This window comes from Grampus griseus, assembly GCF_964374135.1.
Source record: "Grampus griseus genome assembly, chromosome: 3".
Lineage (NCBI taxonomy): Eukaryota > Metazoa > Chordata > Mammalia > Artiodactyla > Delphinidae > Grampus > Grampus griseus.
Window position 1 is genome coordinate 157,645,030 of NC_139019.1, and position 21,723 is coordinate 157,666,752.

Genomic DNA, 21,723 nt, shown 5'->3' on the forward strand with positions numbered 1-21,723 from the left:
TAAGTCCTACTCAAGTAAAAGAATCCTTATTTTTCAAGGATGATTTGTACATGAAAAAAAAATCTATATACTTCAAATCATCTGTAAATAGTGACTGAAGAGTAATTGAAAATACATTTGAAAATAATTTTCATTTGAAATTTATGTCAAAATATGTTATTATATAAACGAATCCAGTATATTTTCTCTTATAGCCAGTAAAATTTAGGTTAAATTTTAATTAAGCACAAGTGCTACAATTAAGAAAAAAGAATTACATTTTGTTTTGAGTGATTATTTCAGCAAAACTGGTTTATGGGACAGTAAACTGTCCTTCCCTGCATGTTCAATGTTAGCAGCTCAAACAGGCTAATTCTGGTAAAAATTCAACAGTTTTCCAATTATTATTCCAAAAATTTCCAAGAATTTTCCAATTCTTAATTATTTGATACTCAATTGTTTTTTCTTTTACTTCTATTGTATCTCTTTTTAAAATTGTTAACTACACATCCTCATTTATCAATGGCTTTGTATGTTTAACCCAGCAGATCTCTGGTATTATTTACAATGGCTTCATGATATTATATCTTTAAAATTCAGAATTTCACTTTAAGGTTGATTTGAATTTTATTTCTATTATACGGTATTATGTTTATGTTATGAATCCATCAGTGAGTAATTTTCTGAAACAGGATGAGCAGTTTGCTGACTTAGAAGGGCTGGAATCTATAGACACCTTAAAATTAGGATGTAGATAACGAATAGTTGGATGACAAGAAACCCTGTTATATGAAAACAGGAATAATAATGAGTGTTCCAAATCTTACCTTTTCTGTTCTTACTTTTCTCCAAAGGTTAGTTCTAGAGTCCTTAATTCTCCATTCAGTATTAAATGATTGACTATTTGCAGCCTTCCCACCATTCTCCCCACTTCTAGGTCTGAGTTGGATAAACCTTTTGGTTTCATCCTTTCTTTGTGAAGTAGTGTTCCTAGTCAAGCCAGAAGGCTGTTCCATTAAAGGTTTAGCATTTTAGTGATTTTAGTAGTAAGGGTAAGGATAAGTGGTCTTCAGCCCGTCACAGTCTTCCACCCAACCTTTCTTCAGATGAATTTCCTGCAGTAGAAAAATTAGACAACCAGGCTGAATGATTGAGTCCCTGACTATGACTAGCAATGAACTACTCAGCCCTGGCTTCCTGAGCGTGCCATCCTTCAAAAACAGCCTGCCAGATGGAATCTCAATCCCCTAACTTGGCATTCAAGATACTCATACTCTAATCCACCAAAATCCAGTTCCAGTAGTTCTCCCCACTTCTTTCATACAGCAAATATCCATTCACCCAACTGCATTCACTTATCTGGAGTACAAGTTCTTTTCCTTATATTCCAATATATCCCTATTTCGTCTGCCTAGGAAGTCTTTCAAATTCTTCACAATCTTAAATCCTACATGGTCTTTACTTTCCTACCTTTACAACTTGACCTTAAGAAAATTTTTGCTTTCCAAGATCTATAAGTCAATCAATCAGTAAACCATTAATAAGTTCATAGGCTGCTTCAATACAGTTCTCCTCAATACAAAAATAGTTGTCAATCCTTAATAATAACAGCTTATATTTGATCACATAGAAATGTATTTTAACTCACATATTTGTTATCTAAAATGATAGTATAGCACTCTTCATTTTGTTGGTTATTTTCACATGTTTTAATGTCAGTATCACCTCTTTGAAAACTTAAAGTATATGTTGTCCATTTTTTCAGTATTTTAGTATCCTGCCCTGTTTTACACTTAGTGGGTGTTCAATAAATGACTTTGACACTTCACAGAATGGAGAAAATTTTCCCTAATCCTACCTAATCCTACAAGCGTTGACCCTCTCTGACTTTGCACATCACTTGTTAATGGCAGCTGGGTAGTTGTGTTTGATAGAAATTCAAGAAAAAATTTCTACATGTTTCAAGACCAAAGCCACAGTCATATGAGGACCTTAGTCAGCATCATGAATATATTCTTAAACATATACAATGGAGAATTGCACTTTTATGATTTTGTGATGAACCACATGTAAAACAGTCATTCACATTTTATTTATTTATTTATTTATTATTTTTAAATATCTTTATTGGAGTATAATTGCTTTACAATGGTGTGTTAGTTTCTGCTTTATAACAAAGTGAATCAGCTATACATATACATATATCCCCACATCTCCTCCCTCTTGCGTCTCCCTCCCACCCTCCCTATCCCACCCCTCTAGGTGGTCACAGAGCACTGAGCTGATCTCCCCGTGCTATGTGGCTACTTCCCACTAGCTGTCTATTTTACATTTGGTAGTGTATATATGTCCATGCCACTCTCTCTTTGTCCCAGCTTACCCTTCCCCCTCCGCGTGTCCTCAAGTCCATTCTCTATGTCTGCGTATTTATTCCTGTCCTGACCCTAGGTTCTTCAGAACCATTTTTTCTTTCTTTTTTTTTTTAGATTCCATATATATGTGTTAGCATATGGGATTTGTTTTTCTCTTTCTGACTTACTTCACTTTGTATGACAGACTCTGGGTCCATCCACCTCACTATGAATAACTCAATTTCGTTTCTCTTTACAGCTGAGTAATATTCCATTGTATATATGTGCCACATCTTCATTATCCATTCATCTGTCGCTGGACACTTAGGATGCTTCCATGTCCTGGCTATTGTAAATAGAGCTTCAAAGAACCTTGTGGTACATGTCTCTTTTTGAATGATGATTTTCTCAGGGTATATGCCCAGCAGTGGGATCGCTGGGTTGTATGGTAGTTCTATTTTTAGTTTTTTAAGGACCCTACCTACTGTTCTCCATAGTGACTGTATCAATTTACATTCCCAGCAACAGTACAAGAGTGTTCCCTTTTCTCCACACCCTCTCCAGCATTTATTGTTTGTAGATTTTTTTGCTGATGGCCATTCTCACCGGTGTGAGGTGATACCTCATTGCACTTTTGATTTGCATTCTCTAATGATTAGTGATGTTGAGCATCCTTTCATGGGTTTGTTGTCAATCTGTATATTTTCCTTGGAGAAATGTCTATTTAGGGCTTCTGCCCATTTTGGGATTGGCTTGTTTGTTTTTTTGATATTGAGCTGCATGAGCTGCTTGTATATTTTGAGATTAATCCTTTGTCAGCTTCTTCATTTGCAAATATTTTCTCCCATTCTCAGGATTGTCTTTTCATCTTGTTTATGGTTTCCTTTGCTGTGCAAAAGCTGTTAAGTTTCATTAGGTCCCATTTGTTTATTTTTGTTTTTATTTCCATTTCTCTAGGAGGTGGGTCAAAAAGGATCTTGCTGTGATGTATGTCATAGAGTATTCTGCCTATGTTTTCCTCTAAGAGTTTTATAGCATCTGGTCTTACATTTAGGTCTTTAATCCATTTTGAGTTTATTTTTGTGTATGGTGTTAGGGAGTGTTCCAATTTCATTCTTTTAAATGTAGCTGTCAAGTTTTCCCAGCACCATTATTGAAGAGGCTGTCTTTTCTCCATTGTATATTCTTGCTTCCTTTATGAAAAATAAGGTGACCATATGTGCATGGGTTTCTCTGTGGGCTTTCTATCCTGTTCCATTGATGTATATTTCTGTCTTTGTGCCAGTACCATACTGTCTTGGTTACTGTACCTTTGTAATATAGTTGAGGCCTGGGAGCCTAATTCCTCTAGCTCTGTTTTTCTTTCTCAAGATTGCTTTGGCTATTCAGGGTCTTTTGTGTTTCCATACAAATTGTGAAATTTTTTGTTCTAATTCTGTGAAAAATGCCGTTGGTAGTTGGATAGATATTGCATTGAATCTGTAGATTGCTGTGGGTAGTATTGTCATTTTCGCAATGTTGATTCTGCCAATCCAAGAACATGGTATATCTCTCCATCTGTTTGTATCATGTTTAATTTCTTTCCTCAGTGTCTTACCGTTTTCTGCATAAAGGTCTTTTGTCTCCTTAGGTAGGTTTATGCCTAGGTATTTGATTCTTTTTGTTGCAGTGGTAAATGGGAGTGTTTCCTTAATTTGTGTTTCAGATTTTTCATTATTAGTGTATAGGAATGCAAGAGATTTCTGTTCATTTATTTTGTATCCTGCTATATAACCAAATTCATTGATTAGCTCTAGTAGTGTTCTGGTAGCATCTTTAGGATTCTCTATGTATAGTATCATGTCATCTGCAGACAGTGACAGCTTTACTTCTTCTTTTCCAATTCGGATTCCTTTTATTTTTTTCTTCTCTGATTTCTGTGGCTAGAACTTCCAAAACTATGTTGAATAATAGTGGTGAGAGTGAACAACCTTGTCTTGTTCCTCATCTTAGAGGAAATGGTTTCAGTTTTTCACCATTGAAAACGGTGTTGGCTGTGGGTTTGTCATATATGGCCTTTATTATGTTGAGGCAAGTTCCCTCTATGCCCACTTTCTGGAGGGTTTTTATCGTAAATGGGTGTTGAATTTTGTGGAAAGCTTTTCCTGCATCTATTGAGATGATCATATGGTTTTTCTCCTTCTATTTGTTAGTATGGTTTATCACATTGATTGATTTGCATATATTGAAGAATGCCTTCATTCCTGGGATAAACCCCACTTGATCATGGTGTATGATCCTTTTAATGTGCTGGTGGATTGTGTTTGCTAGTAGTTTGTTGAGGATTTTCGCATCTATGTTCATCAGTGATATTGGCCTGTAGTTTTCTTTCTTTGTGACATCTTTGTCTGGTTTTGGTATCAGGGTGATGGTGGCCTCGTAGAATGAGTTTGGGAATGTTTCTCCCCTGCTATATTTTGGAAGAGTTTGAGAAGGATAGGTGTTAGCTCTTCTCTAAATGTTTGCTAGAACTCGCCTGTGAAACCATCTGGTCCTGGGCTTTTGTTTGTTGGAAGATTTTTAATCACGGTCTTATTTCAGTGCTTCTGATTGGTGTCTTTATATTTTCTGTTTCTTCCTGGTTCAGTCTCAGAAGGTTGTGCATTTCTAAGAATTTGTGTGTCCAGGTTGTCCATTTTATTGGCATAGAGTTGCTTGTAGTGATCTCTCATGATCCATTGTATTTCTGCAGTGTCTGTTGTTACTTCTCCTTTTTCATTTCTAATTCTATTGATTTGAGTCTTCTTCCTTTTTTTCTTGATGAGTCTGGCTAATGGTTTATCAATTTTGTTTATCTTCTCAAAGAACCAGCTTTTAGTTTTATTGATTTTTGCTCTTGTTTCCGTCATTTGTTTTTCATTTATTTCTGATCTGATTTTTATGATTTCTTTCCTTCTGCTAACTTTGGGGGTTTTTTTGTTCTTCTTTCCCTATTTGCTTTAAGTGTAAGGTTAGATTGTTTATTTGAGTTGTTTCTTCCTTCTTGAGGTAGGCTTGTATTGCTATGAACTGCCCTCTTACAACTGCTTTTGCAGCATCCCGTAGGTTTTGCGTCATCGTGTTTTCATTGTCATTCGTTTCTAGGTATTTTTTGATTTCCTCTTTGATTTCTTCAGTGATCTCTTGGTTATCTAGTAACATATTGTTTAGCCTCCATGTTTTTGTATTTTTTACAGTTTTTTTCCTGTAATTGATATCTAGTCTTGTAGCATTATGGTCAGAATAGATACTTGATACGATTTTAATTTTCTTACATTTACCAAGGCTTGACTTGTGACAAGTCAATATATGATCTATCCTGGAGAATGTTCCATGAGCACTTGAGAAGAAAGTGTATTCTGTTCTTTATGGATGAAATGTTCTATAAATATCAGTTAAGTTCATCTTGTTTAATGTGTCATTTAAAGCTTGTGTTTCCTTATTTATTTTCATTTTGGATGATCTGTCCTTTGGTGAAAGTGAGGTGTTAAAGTCCCCTCCTATGATTGTGTTACTGTTGATTTCCCCTTCTATGGCTGTTAGCATTTGCTTTATGTATTGAGGTGCTCCTATTTTAGGTGCATAAATATTTACAATTGTTATATCTTCTTCTTGGATCGATCCCTTGATCATTATGTAGTGTCCTTCTTTGTCTCTTGTAATAGTCTTTATTTTAAAAGTCTATTTTGTCTGATTTGAGAATTGTTATTCCAGCTTTCTTTTGATATCCATTTGCATGGAATATCTTTTTCCATCCCCTCACTTTCAGTCTGTATGTGTCCCTAGTATGTGTCTGAAGTGGTTCCTTTGTGGACAGCATATATAGGGGTCTTGTTTTTGTGTCCATTCAGCCAGTCTATGTCCTTTGGTTGGAGCATTTAATTCATTTACATTTAAGGTAGTTATTGATATGTATGTTCCTATTCCCATTTTCTTAATTCTTTTGGGGTTGTTATTGGAGGTTTTTTCCTTCTCTTATGTTTCCTATCTAGAGAATTTCCTTTAGCATTTGTAGTAAAGCTGGTTTTGTGGTGCTGAATTCTCTTAGCTTTGGCTTGTCTGTAAAGGTTTTAAGTTCTCCTTCGAATCTGAATGAGATCCTTGCTGGGTAGAATTATCTTGGTTGTAGGTTTTTCCCTTTCATCACTTTGAATATGTCCTGCCACTCCCTTCTGGCTTGCAGAGTTTCTGCTGAAAGGTCAGTTGTTAACCTTATGGGGATTCCCTTGTATGTCATTTGTTGTTTTCCCTTGCTGCTTTTAATATTTTTTCTTTGTATGTAATTTTTGATAGTTTGATTAATATGTGTCTTGGCATGTTTCTCCTTGGATATTTCCTGTATGGCACTGTCTGCGCTTCCTGGACTTGATTGCCTATTTCCTTTCCCATATAAGGGAAGTTTCCAACTGTATTCTCTTCAAATATTTTCTCAGTCCCTTTCTTTTTCTCTTCTTCTTCTGCGACCCCTATAATTCGAATGTTGGTGTGTTTAATGTTGTCCCAGAGGTCTCTGAGACTGTCCTCAATTCTTTTTATTCTTTTTTCTTTATTCTGCTCTGCAGTAGTTATTTCTACTATTTTATCTTCCAGGTCACTTTTCTGTTCTTCTGCCTCAGTTATTCTGCTATTGATTCCTTACAGAGAATTTTAAATTTCATTTATTGTGTTCTTCATCGTTTGTTTGCTCTTTAGTTCTTCTAGGTCCTTGTTAAACGTTTATTGTATTTTCTCCATTCTATTTCCAAGCTTTTGGCTGATCTTTACTATGATTACTCTGAGTTCTTTTTCAGGTGGACTGCCTATTTCCTCTTCAGTTGTTTGGTCTGGTGGGTTTTTTCCTTGCTCCTTCATCTGCTGTGTATTTCTCTGTATTCTCATTTTACTTAACTTACTGTGTTTGGGGTCTCCTTTTTGCAGGCTGCAGGTTCGTAGTTCCTGCTGTTTTTGGTGTCTGCCCCCAATGGCTAAGGTAGGTTCAGTGGGTTGTGTAGGCTTCCTGGTGGATGGGAGTGGTGCCTGTGTTCTGGTGGATGAGGCTGCATCTTGTCTTTCTGGTGGGCAGGACCGCATCCTGTGGTGTGTTTTGGGGTGTCTGTGACCTTATTATGATTTTAGGCAGCCTGTGTGCTAATGGGTGGGGTTATGTTCGTCTCTTGCTAGTTGTTTGGCATAGGGTTTCCAGCAGTGTAGCTTGCTGGTCGTTGAGTGGAGCTGGGTGTTAGTGTTTAGATGGAGATCTCTGGGAGAGCTTTCGCCTTTTGATATTATGTGGTGCTGGGGGGGGTCTCTCGTGGACCAATGTCCTGAACTTGGCTCTCCTGCCTCAGAGGCACAGGCCTGACACCCTTCAGAGCACTCAGACCCTGTCAGCCACACGGCTCAGAACAAAAGGGAGAAAAAAAGAAAGAAAAAAATAAATAAAATAAAGTTATTAAAATAAAAATATATTAAAAATTTTTTAAAATTAAATAATTTTTAAAAAGAAAGAAAGAAAGAAAGAAAGAAGAGAGCAACCAAACCAAAAAAGAAATCCACCAATGATAACAAGCACTATAAACTATACTAAAAAGCAGAAAAACAAAAGACGTACAGACAGAACCATAGGACAAATGGTATAAGCAAAGCTATACAGACAAAATCACAGAAAGTCCACCGCCTCAATTTTGGGATGATTCATTGTCTATTCAGGTTTCCACTGCTGGGATAGATTTCCCTTTTTCTTCTTTGTTTGCACAGCTCCTGGGGCTCAGCTTTGGATTTGGCCCCACCTCTGCATGTAGGTCACCTGAGGGCGTCTTTTCTTCACCCAGGCAGTATAGGGTTAAAGGAGCAGCTGCTTCGGGGGCTCTGGCTCACTCAGGCCGGGGGGAGGGTGGGGTACGGAGTGCGGGGCGAGCCTGCCGCAGCAGAGGCCAGCGTGATGTTGCACCAGCCTGAGGCGCGCCGTGCGTTCTCCCGCGAAGTCCCTGGAATTTGGGACCCTAGCAATGGCGGGCTGCAAAGGCTCCCGGGAGGGGAAGTGTGGACAGTGGCTTGTGCTTTCACACAGGATTCTTGGTGGCTGCAGCAGCAGCCTTAGCATCTTATGCCTGTGTCTGGGGTCCGCGCTGATAGCCGCGGCTCGCGCCCATCTCTGGAGCTCGTTTCGGCAGTGCTTTATTAATCCCCTCTCCTTGCACACCCCGAAACAGTGGTGTCTTGCCTCTTAGGCAGATCCAGACATTTTCCTGGACTCCCTCCCAAGTAGCTGTGGCACACTAGCCCCCTTCAGGCTGTGTTCACGCAGCCAACCCCAGTCCTCTCCCTGGGATCTCACCTCTGAAGCCTGAGCCTCAGCTCCCAGCCCCCACCTGCCCTGGCAGGTGAGCAGAGAAGCCTCTGAGGCTGGTGAGTGCTGGTCGGCACCGATCTGTGCGGGATGCTCTCCGCTTTGCCCTTCGCACCCCTGTTGCTGTGCTCTCCTCCGTGTCTCCAAAGCTTCCCCCCACCCACTGCTCCCTGTCTCTACCAGTGAAGGGGCTTCATAGTGTGTGGAAACTTTTCCTCCCTCACAGCTCCCTCCCAGAGGTGCAGGTCCCATCCCTATTCTTTTGTCTCTGTTTTTTCTTTTTCCTTTTGCCCTATCCAAGTACGTGGGGAGTTTCTTGCCTTTTGGGAAGTCTGAGGTCTTCTGCCAGCGTTCAGTAGGTGTTCTGTAGTTGTTCCACATGTAGATGTATTTCTGATGTGTTTGTGGAGAGGAAGGTGATCTCCACGTCTTACTCCTCTGCCATCTTGAAGGTTCATCCATATTTTAAATACTCTTCAGAGCACAATTTTTAAACTTCTATTTCTCTAAACATAATTATTTAATAATTAAGAGGTGTCAAAATATTACAGTTGGTTTTTCTTGTCATTCTGTTTGTTTGTTTGATCCCATATTGTATCTTGGAGATTTGGGGGCAACTTATATTCTGTAGCAGTATACAGTATATATGCACAATGTTTTAAAAATCTGATATATAAATATTGAGTTTTACTGTCACCTAGATGGCAGATATGCCAAATATAAATTCATTAAAATATTTCTAATGTCCTGGTTTTAAAATAGGGAGCACTTTCTCAATGTTCATCTCCTCACATAGTCATAAATTTTCCTACTTTAACAAAAGTCACTTGGTTCTCTGCGCGCCAATGAACTTGAATGTTAAATTTACAAGTTCATGCTAATGTGTTCTCTGCTAAATTTGGGAAAGTTTCTTTCTGTGTATCCATTAATATTTCACTATTTATCATGGTGGTGTAAATGCTTGGGTTAGCTTGACCTAAAGGCATCCAAATTCATGGAAATGAATGTGGAAATGGGACGATATAATTAAATATCACAATTAATGGGCTTGATGCTCCTATTTCATTCTTCACACAAACGTATTAAAAGTAGATTTTTTTTTATTACGTAAGACTTGGTTCTATATATAGTTCAGCCAGAAGTAAAATTTTCCTAAATCACCCTGTCTCTCAACCTAATGCATCAGCTTCAGCCTGTACACATAATGAAGTCAGACCTTGATTGGCTTTTTTCTCTTCCAACTGGTGGTGTAGACAGCAAACAGGAACCCTGTCTGAGAAGAGTTTGTGTATAGACCCAGAGAAAAATTTTAACATGGCACTGTTGTTTATGTTATGATCAACCAAATTTATTGATCCAGTCATTTATTTATTTGTTCTTACAAAGTCCTGTATTCATCCATCCAGCACATTTCCTGAATACTTACCATGCACCAAATACTGAAACTACAGTAATAAGCAAAGCAGACATAGCCCACGTAGTCCTGGATTTCATAATTTGGAAAGCACAGCTGGACTAGGGTTACCCTTAGGAAAAATACGTTCAAATATAATTAATCACACAAATATGTGAAATGAATAATAAACATATGCTGTAAAAGCAACGAGACCCAGTATTTTCAGGAGGTCAGAGAAAGGCTTTTTTGGTGTCAGTGCCATTTGAACTGAGATGGGAAGGACGCATTAACTAAACAGTGGCGGTGATGGGGAAAGTAATCACTAGCTATCTGACCTCAGACAGGTTACTTAACCAGTTTATGCATCAGTTTTCTCATCTATCAAATAACAAGGTTAATAGTACCTACTTTATAGGGTCTGGTGAGGATTTGGTAAGAGTTTAGGACTATGTTCACTACATGGGCTCTATGTAAATATTACATATTGTTGTTACATGGCATTTTTACCCATAGTTTGCTAAGTTAGAAACATACTGAAGAAAATAAAAATAATTAAATAATCCTGAATGTTGATTTCAGATTTATTCAAAGTAAGATGCAAGTGATAAATAAAACTTTCCACACAAAAAGTCACAATTCAGGTAGGGAGACAACATGGAAAATGTTGAAAGCGATGAAAATGATGATGTGAACTGCGTACAATATATGCATTATGAAATGACACCTAGGAAAACTGAAATCAATGAAGTTGTGTTAATTGCTATTTTTTCTGGAAAGGGAAGATGGATGCTTGCAATAAACTTAAATGAAAGATTTTTAAAAATGGTGCCCTGGGAACAGAGAGGCACAAAAGCATGCTCATAATTTTGTGGCTTGGGCTGAAGCATTTCTCAAATGTCCTTGAAAGTTTCCAAAGACAGTCTTTCCTCAGGAAAGTATTTCTCCTGTGAGTAAATAATGTTCTTGCCTAGAAATGAAATGCAGTAATATATTACATTGCAAGTGAACTGTTAGCAAGACTGGCAGCAGCAGTTCAGAAACAAATGTCGCATTGCAATCTAGAGTTTGAGGCTCTGTATCTGAACTTCCATAACTTCTAAAGGGATGCCCGTTGTATGAAATCAAAATAGTCCAGAGAAGAATTTTGACTTCTCTTTACTTAACTATTAGAAGGATTTATTTGGAATTATTATTGTGTTATGCATGTTCCGCCTTAAATTTTCTGTGGTTGAGTTGCACAATTGATAAGCTAAGGTTTCTTTTCACCATAAAAAGGCTCCTTTTAAGGAGTCCTATAATACTGACATTTAAAATACTTGCTTGCTTTTGAAGAAAGCTTCATGCTTGGGCTTCCCTGGTGGTGCAGTGGTTGAGAGTCCGCCTGCCGATGCAGGGGACACAGGGTTGTGCCCCGGTCCGGGAAGATCCCCACATGCCGTGGAGCAGCTGGGCCTGTGAGCCATGGCTGCTGAGCCTGCACATCCGGAGCCTGTGCTCCGCAACAGGAGAGGCCACAACAGTGAGAGGCTCACGTACCGAAAAAAAAAAAGAAAGCTTCATGCTTTCCAAAGTGCTTTATAAACACATTTCTATGAGGCAGGTGGAACATGTCCTGTCAACAGTATTTTACAGAAAAGAAAATGGAGGCTGTAAAGGAAAGCTGCTTGGTCAAGGTCATTCAGTGCCTTAGGCGAGTTTTCATCACAGGAGTACTCACAGTTGAACAGGGAATCCAGCAGGGAAAGCTTAAGGCTTTAGTCTATCTTTACACACGTATTTTTGCATAAATGAAAAATTTACCCAAAATGAAGTGCATTAGGTACCTAGTACTGCCTTCTTGTTCCTTAGAGTCTAGTGAGGGATATTGACTGAGCGTATTCTATCCCAATGAAGATAACTTAGATTATTCTGAGGATGATCACTTGGGCTTCAGAATCTGAATTCCAGCTTGACCCCTTACATGAAGGAAGTTACTTAATCTTTCAGAGCCTGTTTCTCCATCCCTTAAATGGCAATTTGAATGCTCTCTTATATGTTTATTAACTCATTCACTTAACAAAGCACCTGCTAGATCTCAAGTACTCTGCTAAGAATGGTGAAGCTTTTCTAGGAAGCCAGAAGGCATCCTTCAGTGGATAGCGGAGGTCAAGAGAGGTTAGAGTTAACACTTGAATTTGACAGTGGGAGAAGATGAAAGGTTCACACGGCAAGGAAAAGAGAAAAAGACTATTATACAGGTTAAAGAGCTAGACCTGGAGATATTTGGAGTGACAAAATTTCTGAATTTTGATGTACCATACTTCCTGCCTCAGTTTCCACATCTTGGAAATGGGAATAATGATTAAACATGTTTCACAGTATTCATTTGGTAGAGATTAAATGAGGATTAATTAAGCATGGAAAGTGGCATAGGACAAATTTGATAAATTATTATGTATGAAAGCGTGTATAAATAAAATCAATTGCCATGACCCCTCTTCGTACCGAGTGATCACAGCACGCTTTAATTTTCTAGCTGAGTCTGGATATGGATTCGTAACTTTATTCCAACAGTGTATCAGGCACCACTTAACCTTTGGATTGGCTGGAAATTTTTGCTCCTCTGCTCTAATACAATTTAATTTTAATTTTGGTTTTTAAGGTACATGGGTATAAATAAGAAGAGTGTTAAGGAAATGTATTTCAGATTTTAAATTCAAAAATGTAGAAAAACTTTCTTTTACTATTTTTCATTTTACCTTTGGGTGCACGGATCAGCTACTTTTTCTTCTGCACCCAGGCAAAAGGGATTCTGAAGAAAACACTTTAAAATTTTGATTTCATATATAAGATAGTGGGAGCCTCTGCCTGCTTGATTTACATTTGTGCTCACCTTCCACTTTATGCGGGAGGGGGCATATGAGTAAAGGAAATTTTTATATGATTTCAAGTTATTTAATTCCTGATATTATATTTAGCCATGATAGAGTGTTATGGTTTGCCTACAACATCCATCCTTCCTTTTCTTGTACCTTACCTTGTTCAGAGAGGACTTGTGCCTGTTCTGCTTTGAATTTCTCAACAGTTCAGCTGCTAAAATCACAGGTGAAGCTTAGTTTCTGCTGATTTAATCCACCCAATCGAGATAGAGTTTCTCATTTTATTCAGCAAATATTTACTATGCCTTAAAAAAAGATTTTTAAAAAATGCATGGTCTTATTTGCTAATGCTGCTGGGAATTAATTAATTAAGTTTTAGGTTCACAGTAAAATTGAGCACAAGGTACAGAGATTTCCCACACATTCCTCTGGTGGGAATGTAGTAAATTGGTACAGCCACTGTGGAAAACAGTACGGAGGTCCCTCAAAAGCTAAAAATAGAATTACCATATGATCCAGCAATCCCACTCCTGGGCATATATCCAGACAAAACTATAATTCAAAAAGATACATGCACCCCAATGTTCGCAGCATCATAGAGGCGTTATTTACGATTGCCAAGACGTGGAAACAACCTGAGTGTCCATCAACAACAGATCAATGGATAAAGAAGATTATATATATATATATATATATATATATATATATATAATTTAAATTTATATATTTCCATACATATATATATATAAATACTACTCAGCCATAAAAAAGAATGAAATTAATTTGCCATTTGCAGCAACATGGATGGACTTGGAGGGCATTATTCTAAAAGAAACAAGTCAGACATAGAAAGATAAATACTGTATGACATCGCTTATATGTGGAATCTAAGAAATAAAACAAACTGGTGAATATAACATAAAAGAAGCAGACTCACAGATATAGAGAACAAACTAGTAATTGCCAGTGGGGGAGGGAGGAAAGGCAATTTAAGAGTTGGAATTGGGAAGTGGGAAGTACAAACTATTTGGTGTAAAGTAGGCTCCAGGATGTATTATACAACAGGGGGAATATAGCCAATATTTTGTAATAAATGGAAAGTAGTCTTGAAAATTGTATAAAAATATTTTCTTTTTTAAAAAAGATACTTCTTAGCTGATAGAAGCTTTAGAAGTCTACAGAGGCAGATAATTTTAAAATTGCAGCATATAACTTCTGGAGCCTGGCTGACATTCTCATAGGAAGCCGCATGAAAATTACTTTCAAAGGCATTCATCACCTTAGCTTACAGGAGTCTGTTCCTTCAGTGTGTATTAGTCCATGGTGCATCCTTACTTTGACTTATCTGTGAGGTTCACTTCTCGCCCCCAGGAACAAAGCCTGCAGAGGGGAAACTTGTTTGGCTTGGGAGCCTGCCCAATATGAAAAGTTTGCAGGCAAAATCAGAAAGAACAGCTGCAGGAGGAGAGATGAGGGTTGCCGACAGCTAACGATTCAGAAAGCAATTTGCATGAGAGCCTTCTGCTTAACAGGAGACAGCATGTGCTGGGCAATGGTTTACCATCCACTGCCAAGCTGGTTTCTACACCCTGAGTCCTCTTTCCATCAAAACACGTGTCCTGAGGGAACGCCCAGCCACCAGCTTCCACTTACCTGAGTTAGCATGACCTGCCATCTAGAATTTCAGAGAGCTTTTCATTTTTTAACTCACATGAATCTACTTTATCCTGAGGCTCTGGATACTAGTCCCATGCAAACTGATTTAATAACAAACATTTAAGTGCAAATCCAAGGTCATCTAGATAATATTCTTTGACAGCTTATTGCATCTGAGGCACTGCACTGTGCACTTTTTATACCATATCGGACTTCATAACAGACCTCTGAAGTGGGTGGTTAAGTTTCCTGCCAAGGGATCCATACACAAGAAACAATAATCAGAAAAGACCAAAGTATTATTTATTACTAGTGAGCTAGTCGCTGTTACTTCATTTTGGAATTCTAATTGAGGCTTTCCTTCTCTCTCTCTCTTGCCCCCAAATCACAGATGACTAGGTCATGGGACAAGCTTAAGCTAACATGCCTTATTCTGTGAATCATAAGCTGAGCTACTGGGACAGAACCATGTGACACGTTTGTCCCTTTCAAATGTAATAATTCTACCCATTGCTCCATAGATGTTCTGGTTACTGACCAATAACATTAACAATTCCTCTTCCAAGAATAGGATGGAGGGGAAAGGCACTGGATCTCCTATGCCTCCCAAACATGTGAAGGCCAAAGCATGGTGGGAGGAGAAGCATATCTCTTTGTAATATGTTTTATTCCCTGTTTTATAGATGTGCCTATGGAAGATTAGAAAGGCTGAGTAACTTGTCCATGTCATGTAGCCCATGCTTTTAACTTTTTTATTATACCACTTATCCTTCTCACCTATCAATTTGCCTTTTATACTGATATCCTGAGAAACAGGCCACTGTATGGTATAGAAATGAACAACCATAAATAAGCTGGAAATGCATTTCTATTTACATTAACTAAGATAGTCACTTGTTTCTTTTAAGGGAGGTCCTCCACCTTTTTAGGGAGCTGAGTAAACTAACGATGTGCTTCCATCGATTAAACAAGAATTCTCCAATATTCCATAGAAGAATCATACATTTCTTTAAGCCCTATGTATGCTTCTAGGGTTTAGACTGTAAATCAAATAGGTTTCTGTTTTTCATTAAAAAAAAAATGAACACAGGATTTCACTTGTAAATTTATTAACTTTTTTTTGCTGTCTAGCAACAAGCAGTGACTGTTGTTGGATTGGTGGACACAGTAGAGATGGCCATTCAGAAAATCACAAATTTTAGGAACTCTAGCATTCATGTAGCTCAGAACTGTAAGAAGAGACCAGAGGAAGATCAACATGCTTTAAAGTATATTACAAATCAATATTGAAATAGAGCTTAACGTATAATTCATCTGGAAAGAAGCTCAGAACGTGATTGCCAGTTATTTAATATTCTGGTCAAAGACAATGGAAGCACTATTAAAGTATGGCATTTTGACTGCCATTGGAAAGGTCAGGTTTCAAACAGCAGTGCACTAGTTGTGCTCAAAATGACTAAAGAATGATGAATAATTAAGTGAAGAGGAAATGGGAGACCTGCACTCTAATCTTGTTTTGGCCACTGATGGGAATCATGTGGACTTTAAGCCCATCACACAATCATTTACCACCTTGGTTTTCTCACCTGTAAAATGAGGGAGTGACTATAGTTCTTTAATAATCCTTGATGATCTTTAGCTCTGATTCTAGAAGCATCTTGATTTAATACAGTGTGAGGATTTATGTCTAAACTCTAGCAAGCAGAAAAATGTTCTTTTATTTCTAAAATGGACTTGACATTGCGTTAACAGAGCAAATGAAATCTCTTGAGGATTGTTCAAAGAATCACCAACTTAAAATTCATCGCCATTGTTGGTTTTTATTGTCTGTTTAACTTTTACTAGATCTATAATAGTTTTATTTATTTTCCTTTGCACCTGGACTGGCAGCCTGTGTGGTTGGAGAAACACATCACCACTTATTTTAGATACTTTGTTATCAGAGCCAACTCTGTAATCTTTGCTCTGCCTGTGAATTATTTATTTAATTTGATGTGTTTTTTCCTGGATTCATAGAATTTCCTTTTGTCATGATGCTTCTTTCCATTTATGGGACTGTAAATAGAGCTGACTAAACCTCTCTAGTGGCCGATACATATCAGGTCTTTTGTGTGAAGGATGCTAGCTAATCTTCCCGTTCATAGGCTGACTACGTTTTTATTCATTTGCTTTTTTTCTACTCACCCCTGACAGTAGTATCTGTGGAATAAATAAAATAATGATACCTACTACTTATTTAACTCGGATCAGAAAACTTGACCTTTTCCTAATTTTTTACATTTGCTAGCTTTGTGGCAATATGCACCCCTATTTTTCTCTGAATCTCAGTTCACTCTCTACATGGGAATAATTATGCCTACCATACAACGTGGTGATCATAAAAGAAATTCTGCCCATCTACTACCATATTGGGGAAAAATATTTGGATTCACTTTGACCAGACTTGGAGGCACATGTTTGCAGTGGCCTGTTTGAAAATACTGACTACATGGGGTACAGTGGGATACTCTGAAGGCACCTTACAGAGGTAGATAATATCTCTCCCAGGGCATCAACGCTAAAAGTGAGAAGCATTTTGATTTCTCATCAAGAAAGAAATGTTCTATGATGTTAATGGTTCTTAACTTTTGGTGATTCATTAAAATCTCCTGGGGAGCTTTTGATAATCTTAAAGCCCAGCCTGTAATTTATACCAATTAAATATGAATATCTGGGGGTTGGACTGAGGCATTGGTATATTGTAAGGTTTGCAGAATGTAATGGTTAATTTTTAAGTGTCAACTCAACTATATCCTGAGATACACAGATATTTTGCTAAACATTATTTCTGGGTGGGTCTGTTCCCAGATGAGATTAGCATTTGAATTGGTAGATGGAGTAAAGCAGATTTCCCTCCCCAGTGTAGGTGGGCCTCATCCAATCTCTTGAGGGCCCCAAAAGAATAAAAAGTCAGAGGAAAGGAGAATTTGCTGTCTCTGCCTGAGTGTTTGATCTGATCCCCTGCCCTCTGACTGTGGCTTACGTCAGTTCTGAAAACTACACCCCTGGATTTCCTAGCTTCCAGCTTATATTTCATATACAATATATTTAATGTTTAATATGTTTAATATCAATTACATATGTTAAAGCAATTACATATATTACATTATATTTATTATATATCTCCTATTATATATCTCCTATATGGTGCTTCCAATACACTGTAAATATTGAGAACTACTATATATGTTAAAATACTATGGCTAAGGTATTACAAAAGTGGATGCTCTGACAGTGTAGTTCTGCTTCTTAAATGGGCAACTCAATGAGGATAAGTAGCAATGTAAATTATTTTTTTCATTTTAAATGGTGGCCAGTCATATATATATATAAACACTTTGGGAGGCTATAAGACACTAATGAAAAGAACTTATAGGATATAAGCACTAAAACCACATCGACTCGCCACTCAGTAGAAGGAATTCTAGGCCCAAGATATAGAAACCTCCATACCTGAATCATTGGAAAAGATGTAGAAAAGACTAAAACGATTGAAATTTTCAGAGATCCCTTGTGACCCTTTTGGAGGTCATGATATCAGGACTCACTGTCTCCTGAGTCTTGTTTTGTAATACAGAGAGGGACCCACAGTTACATAGTAAATTGACACCTGAGACTTGTTTTTTTTTCAGCTAGAAGTGGAAAGGAGAAATATCTTTCACTGAAGCAGAGAGTAGAGGTATAAGGGGGGAAGACAAGGTAAAGAAAGAGAAAAGAAAAGAATCCATTTAGAGAAGACTTGCTCTTGGGGCAAGCCCTGGACATATAGTCATTTATATATCCTATTTCAGGATACATTGCATGCTTTGCTGTAAGTAAGCATTTAATGATTTGCCTTCCACATACTTTGCTTCATTAAAGAGATTCACTTCTGCTGGCATTTTGTTTCATGGGATCCCAGGCCCTTAGCATAGTCCCTTAGTAAAGTATTTGTGGAATGAATCAGTCAATATGTCCTCAAACTCAGTACGCTTCTCAACTCAGTTACCTGCTTTATACCATAACTGAGATTATATTATCATAGTGTTATGACTCAAAGGGAAATATGATCTCGATTTTAGGGTGAGCGGCGAAGCTGCCGAGCGCCCGCGTCGCTGCCGCGGCCGGAAGACAGACGCCCCCCAAAGCCCTCGCCTGGCTCGGACCAACGGAGCCGGCAGCCCAGCACTCCGGTGAGTGGCGCCTCCTCCCCAGCCCTAGACCCCCGCTGGGGACGGGCCGGCCGGGCTCTTTTGTGCAGCGCACCGGGGGTGCTCTGCGCCCCCTCCGCGCGCCCGGGTCCGGTCCGCCAGACCCCGTGGCTGCGGTACCCGCGGTGCGATCGGTCTTTGTTTCCACCGGGGCCCGCGGCTCGGCTGGGCTCGGCTCGAAGCCTGGCAGGCAGCGCCGGGAAGGGGGAGGGGGAGGTGGACGAGAAGGGGGCGCGGGGAGGGGGGTGTTCCCGGGTTTCCTGGCCGCCCCGCGGCTCCCCCGGCTCGGGGGCGAGGTGCGCGCCCAGCGCTGCCGCCGCGCCCCCTCCTCCTTCCCCCTCCCTCCGTCTTTGGATTTAAAACTGCAATTTGCTCTCCAGCTTGCTGAGTGTGTGGCGGGGGTGGGTGAAGGGGGGGACCGTGGGACCGGAGAACAAGGCTGGATTTTAGGAACGGCCCTGGGAAAGGGGGAGACTGCGGAGGGAGGAGCCCCTCCCCTTCAACCCCCAAATCCCAAGGTTCTGCTGGTGCTCTGCGAGTTGAGAGGCGGGGACCTAATGACCCGGAGCGGGTATGGGGCGGAGGAGGGATTTGGGGGCGGCCAGGGCCGTAGGGGTTGGGCCGCGTGCCCGGTTACCTGGCGAACAAAGTCGGCTCACTTTTGCATAAATAAATAAATAATCGCCTATCAATGCGTTTCCTCTGAGGCTCTGATTGAATCGGCCCCCTCTTCCCCAGGGGGTGGGGTGCTGAGTGACAGCTGTCAGCCCCCTAGGCCGGTAGCTGGGGGTGAATTGCAGAATCCCTCTGCTTTCTGGCTAAGGGCGCATTCCCCTGCTGGGTCCTGGTCCCCAGGCAGAGCCAGAGGGGCAGAGGGCTGGCTCTGAGTCTAGGAAATAACCTTGTTTCCTGTTCTACAGGAAAAGGGACAGCAACCCAGAGTTTGGGGGCTGGGGATGAAGACTGATGGGAGCTGGAGGGGTTCCCCAGCAGCCTGACCCCCCAGCCTCCTGCCAGGCAAAGGGGCCAGCTGAGGGAGGATGGATGTGGGCCTTGCTGGCCGGAGGCGGGAGCTGGGGCCGTCCCTGAGACAGGCAGCGGGCATTGAGAGGGAGGAGGGAGAGAGAGAGAAGCGAGGGCGGGAATTCTCTACCGCAGACCCTGGGGGCCAGGGCCAGATGTGGAGGGGTGGGGAGTCCCCCCTCCCTCCTAGCTTGGGGGCCCTGGGGCTGGGCTGGGAGGGGCTGAGCCTGGTGCCCTCCGTTCTGCACCAGTGCCTGACTGGCAGGGCCAGCTGAATTTGGGCCCAGGCGTCACCCTGGGAGGTAGGGCCAGGCTGCACCAGCCTGGCCCCTGAGCACAAAGAGGGACCCTTGGGGGGCCTGTGCCTGTCTGGCTGGGCAGGCGTTTCCCGCCGGACCAGTTGGTGTCAGGTGGGACTTGGCCCCAGTTCCCTGGGCAGAGCTCAGGGTGTGAGGAGAAGTTTTGCCTCCGGGTCAGGGTGGCCACTTTTTGTCCGCTGCTGCCACCGGCGCAGCGGGGGCATGCGCCCGGGCGTGGGCAGAGTCCTGCCAGGAGCATTTGGGGTTTTTCTATTGTTGGCTTGTTCCCGTTCCGTGTGGCCCGGTGTGTGTAGCTGTGTGAGCTGGGGCTGTAGGTGACAGATTACCAGTTGGTCGTCCCCCACCCACACACAGCCCCCACCCCTGCCGCCTGGAGGGGCAGGCTGGGTTGTGGTGGTGAGCTGCAGGGGGACACCCCCAGGTGGCATGTGCCTGCAGCTTGCCATCTCCCTCCTTTGAGCAGATGTATATTTTTATAGTAATGGAAAATCAAACTGGATAGTAAGTTGAATTCATTTTTTTCTTCTGCTGTGTCAATAGTTGGAATAACCCCTAGAGACTAGTGAACTTCTTGCCCGGGAGCTCCTACCCTCCAGAGGTTGCAAAGATCAGTGAGGGCATGAGCTTTGGGGGACCAGTTCAAACCAGTGACTCTTGTCCCTCTTGGTCTGGCATTGGGGCAGGTGCCCAGCTGGGCGGGCATTGCCCCCTCCCCAGGCATTCCCCCCACACCCCACCCCACCCCAGGTGTAGTCTGTCCTCTCAGCCACCTCCTTGGTCAGTGCCTAAGCTGTGCCCAAGCCCTCAGGGACCTTCTCCTGGTGGGCTCTCTCCCCCTGCCTGGGCTGCCGGCCCATGTGTTGATATTTATTTTCTGTAGTAAAATCCATTTTTAATGCCGTTACTTTTGAAATAATATAGAGAGAAACAAATGTGATGTGTTTAAGTTGCCCTCTGTGAGTTTTTAATGTGATCTGTGGCTGAGGTAGTGATGGAAGGAGCTGTTCGGCTTGGAGGAATTTGGTGTCATAAAGAAAAAGAGCTTGCTGTTTATGATGGTTGCTGGGCTGGGGGGTCTGGAACAGGGTCGTGGGGGCAGGGAGCCCCAGCACCCCCAGGTGCTGTGGATGGACAGGGTTGCTTCTCGGTTTGAAGGTGCGTGGGTTCCAGGATTGTTTTGCATTGCTCCCCAGCCCTTGATGGGGCCTTTGGTGAGGGGGCTTGGGAGCTGGGGGGCTTTGTCCCCTCCCATTCCACCTGGTTAGATTGGGGCAGGGAGGCTTATGGAACCCCCTGCTGAGCTAAGTGGAGGTGTACTGTAGGGAGGATGGATTTGGATTCTAAAGGAGATTAAGAGACAGAGACGTGGGATCTTTACCTGCTTGGTGTGGCTGTGCTGGAGGCTTGCGGGGCAAACTGTCCCTGGCAGAAGACCTTTTTTTTAGGGGGGGCTGATCTGGACCGGCAGAGCCCCAGAGGGACATGCTTGTTCTCAATCAGCCTGGAGCGCTGGCTCGAGCCACTACCTCCTCTTGCCTCTGTTCCCCATTGGACGGGGGCTTCCT

The 21,723-nt window shown here is 41.1% G+C and overlaps 1 protein-coding gene across 6 annotated transcripts in view; it reads left to right on the forward strand.

Moving 5' to 3' along the window:
- The window catches only part of LOC309820495 (uncharacterized protein), a 90,791-nt gene that overhangs the window by 43,370 nt on the left and 25,698 nt on the right, over positions 1-21,723 (forward strand). For 3 of the 6 annotated variants that reach the window (XM_082651287.1, XM_082651291.1, XM_082651289.1), the window contains exons 4-5: positions 7,266-7,317; positions 18,687-18,797. In XM_082651287.1, the coding sequence (XP_082507413.1) occupies positions 7,266-7,317; positions 18,687-18,797 (163 nt within the window). The remainder of the gene's footprint in view (positions 1-7,265; positions 7,318-18,686; positions 18,798-21,723) is intronic. The other 3 variants (XR_014296519.1, XM_082651288.1, XM_082651290.1) reach the window with 1 other exon arrangement.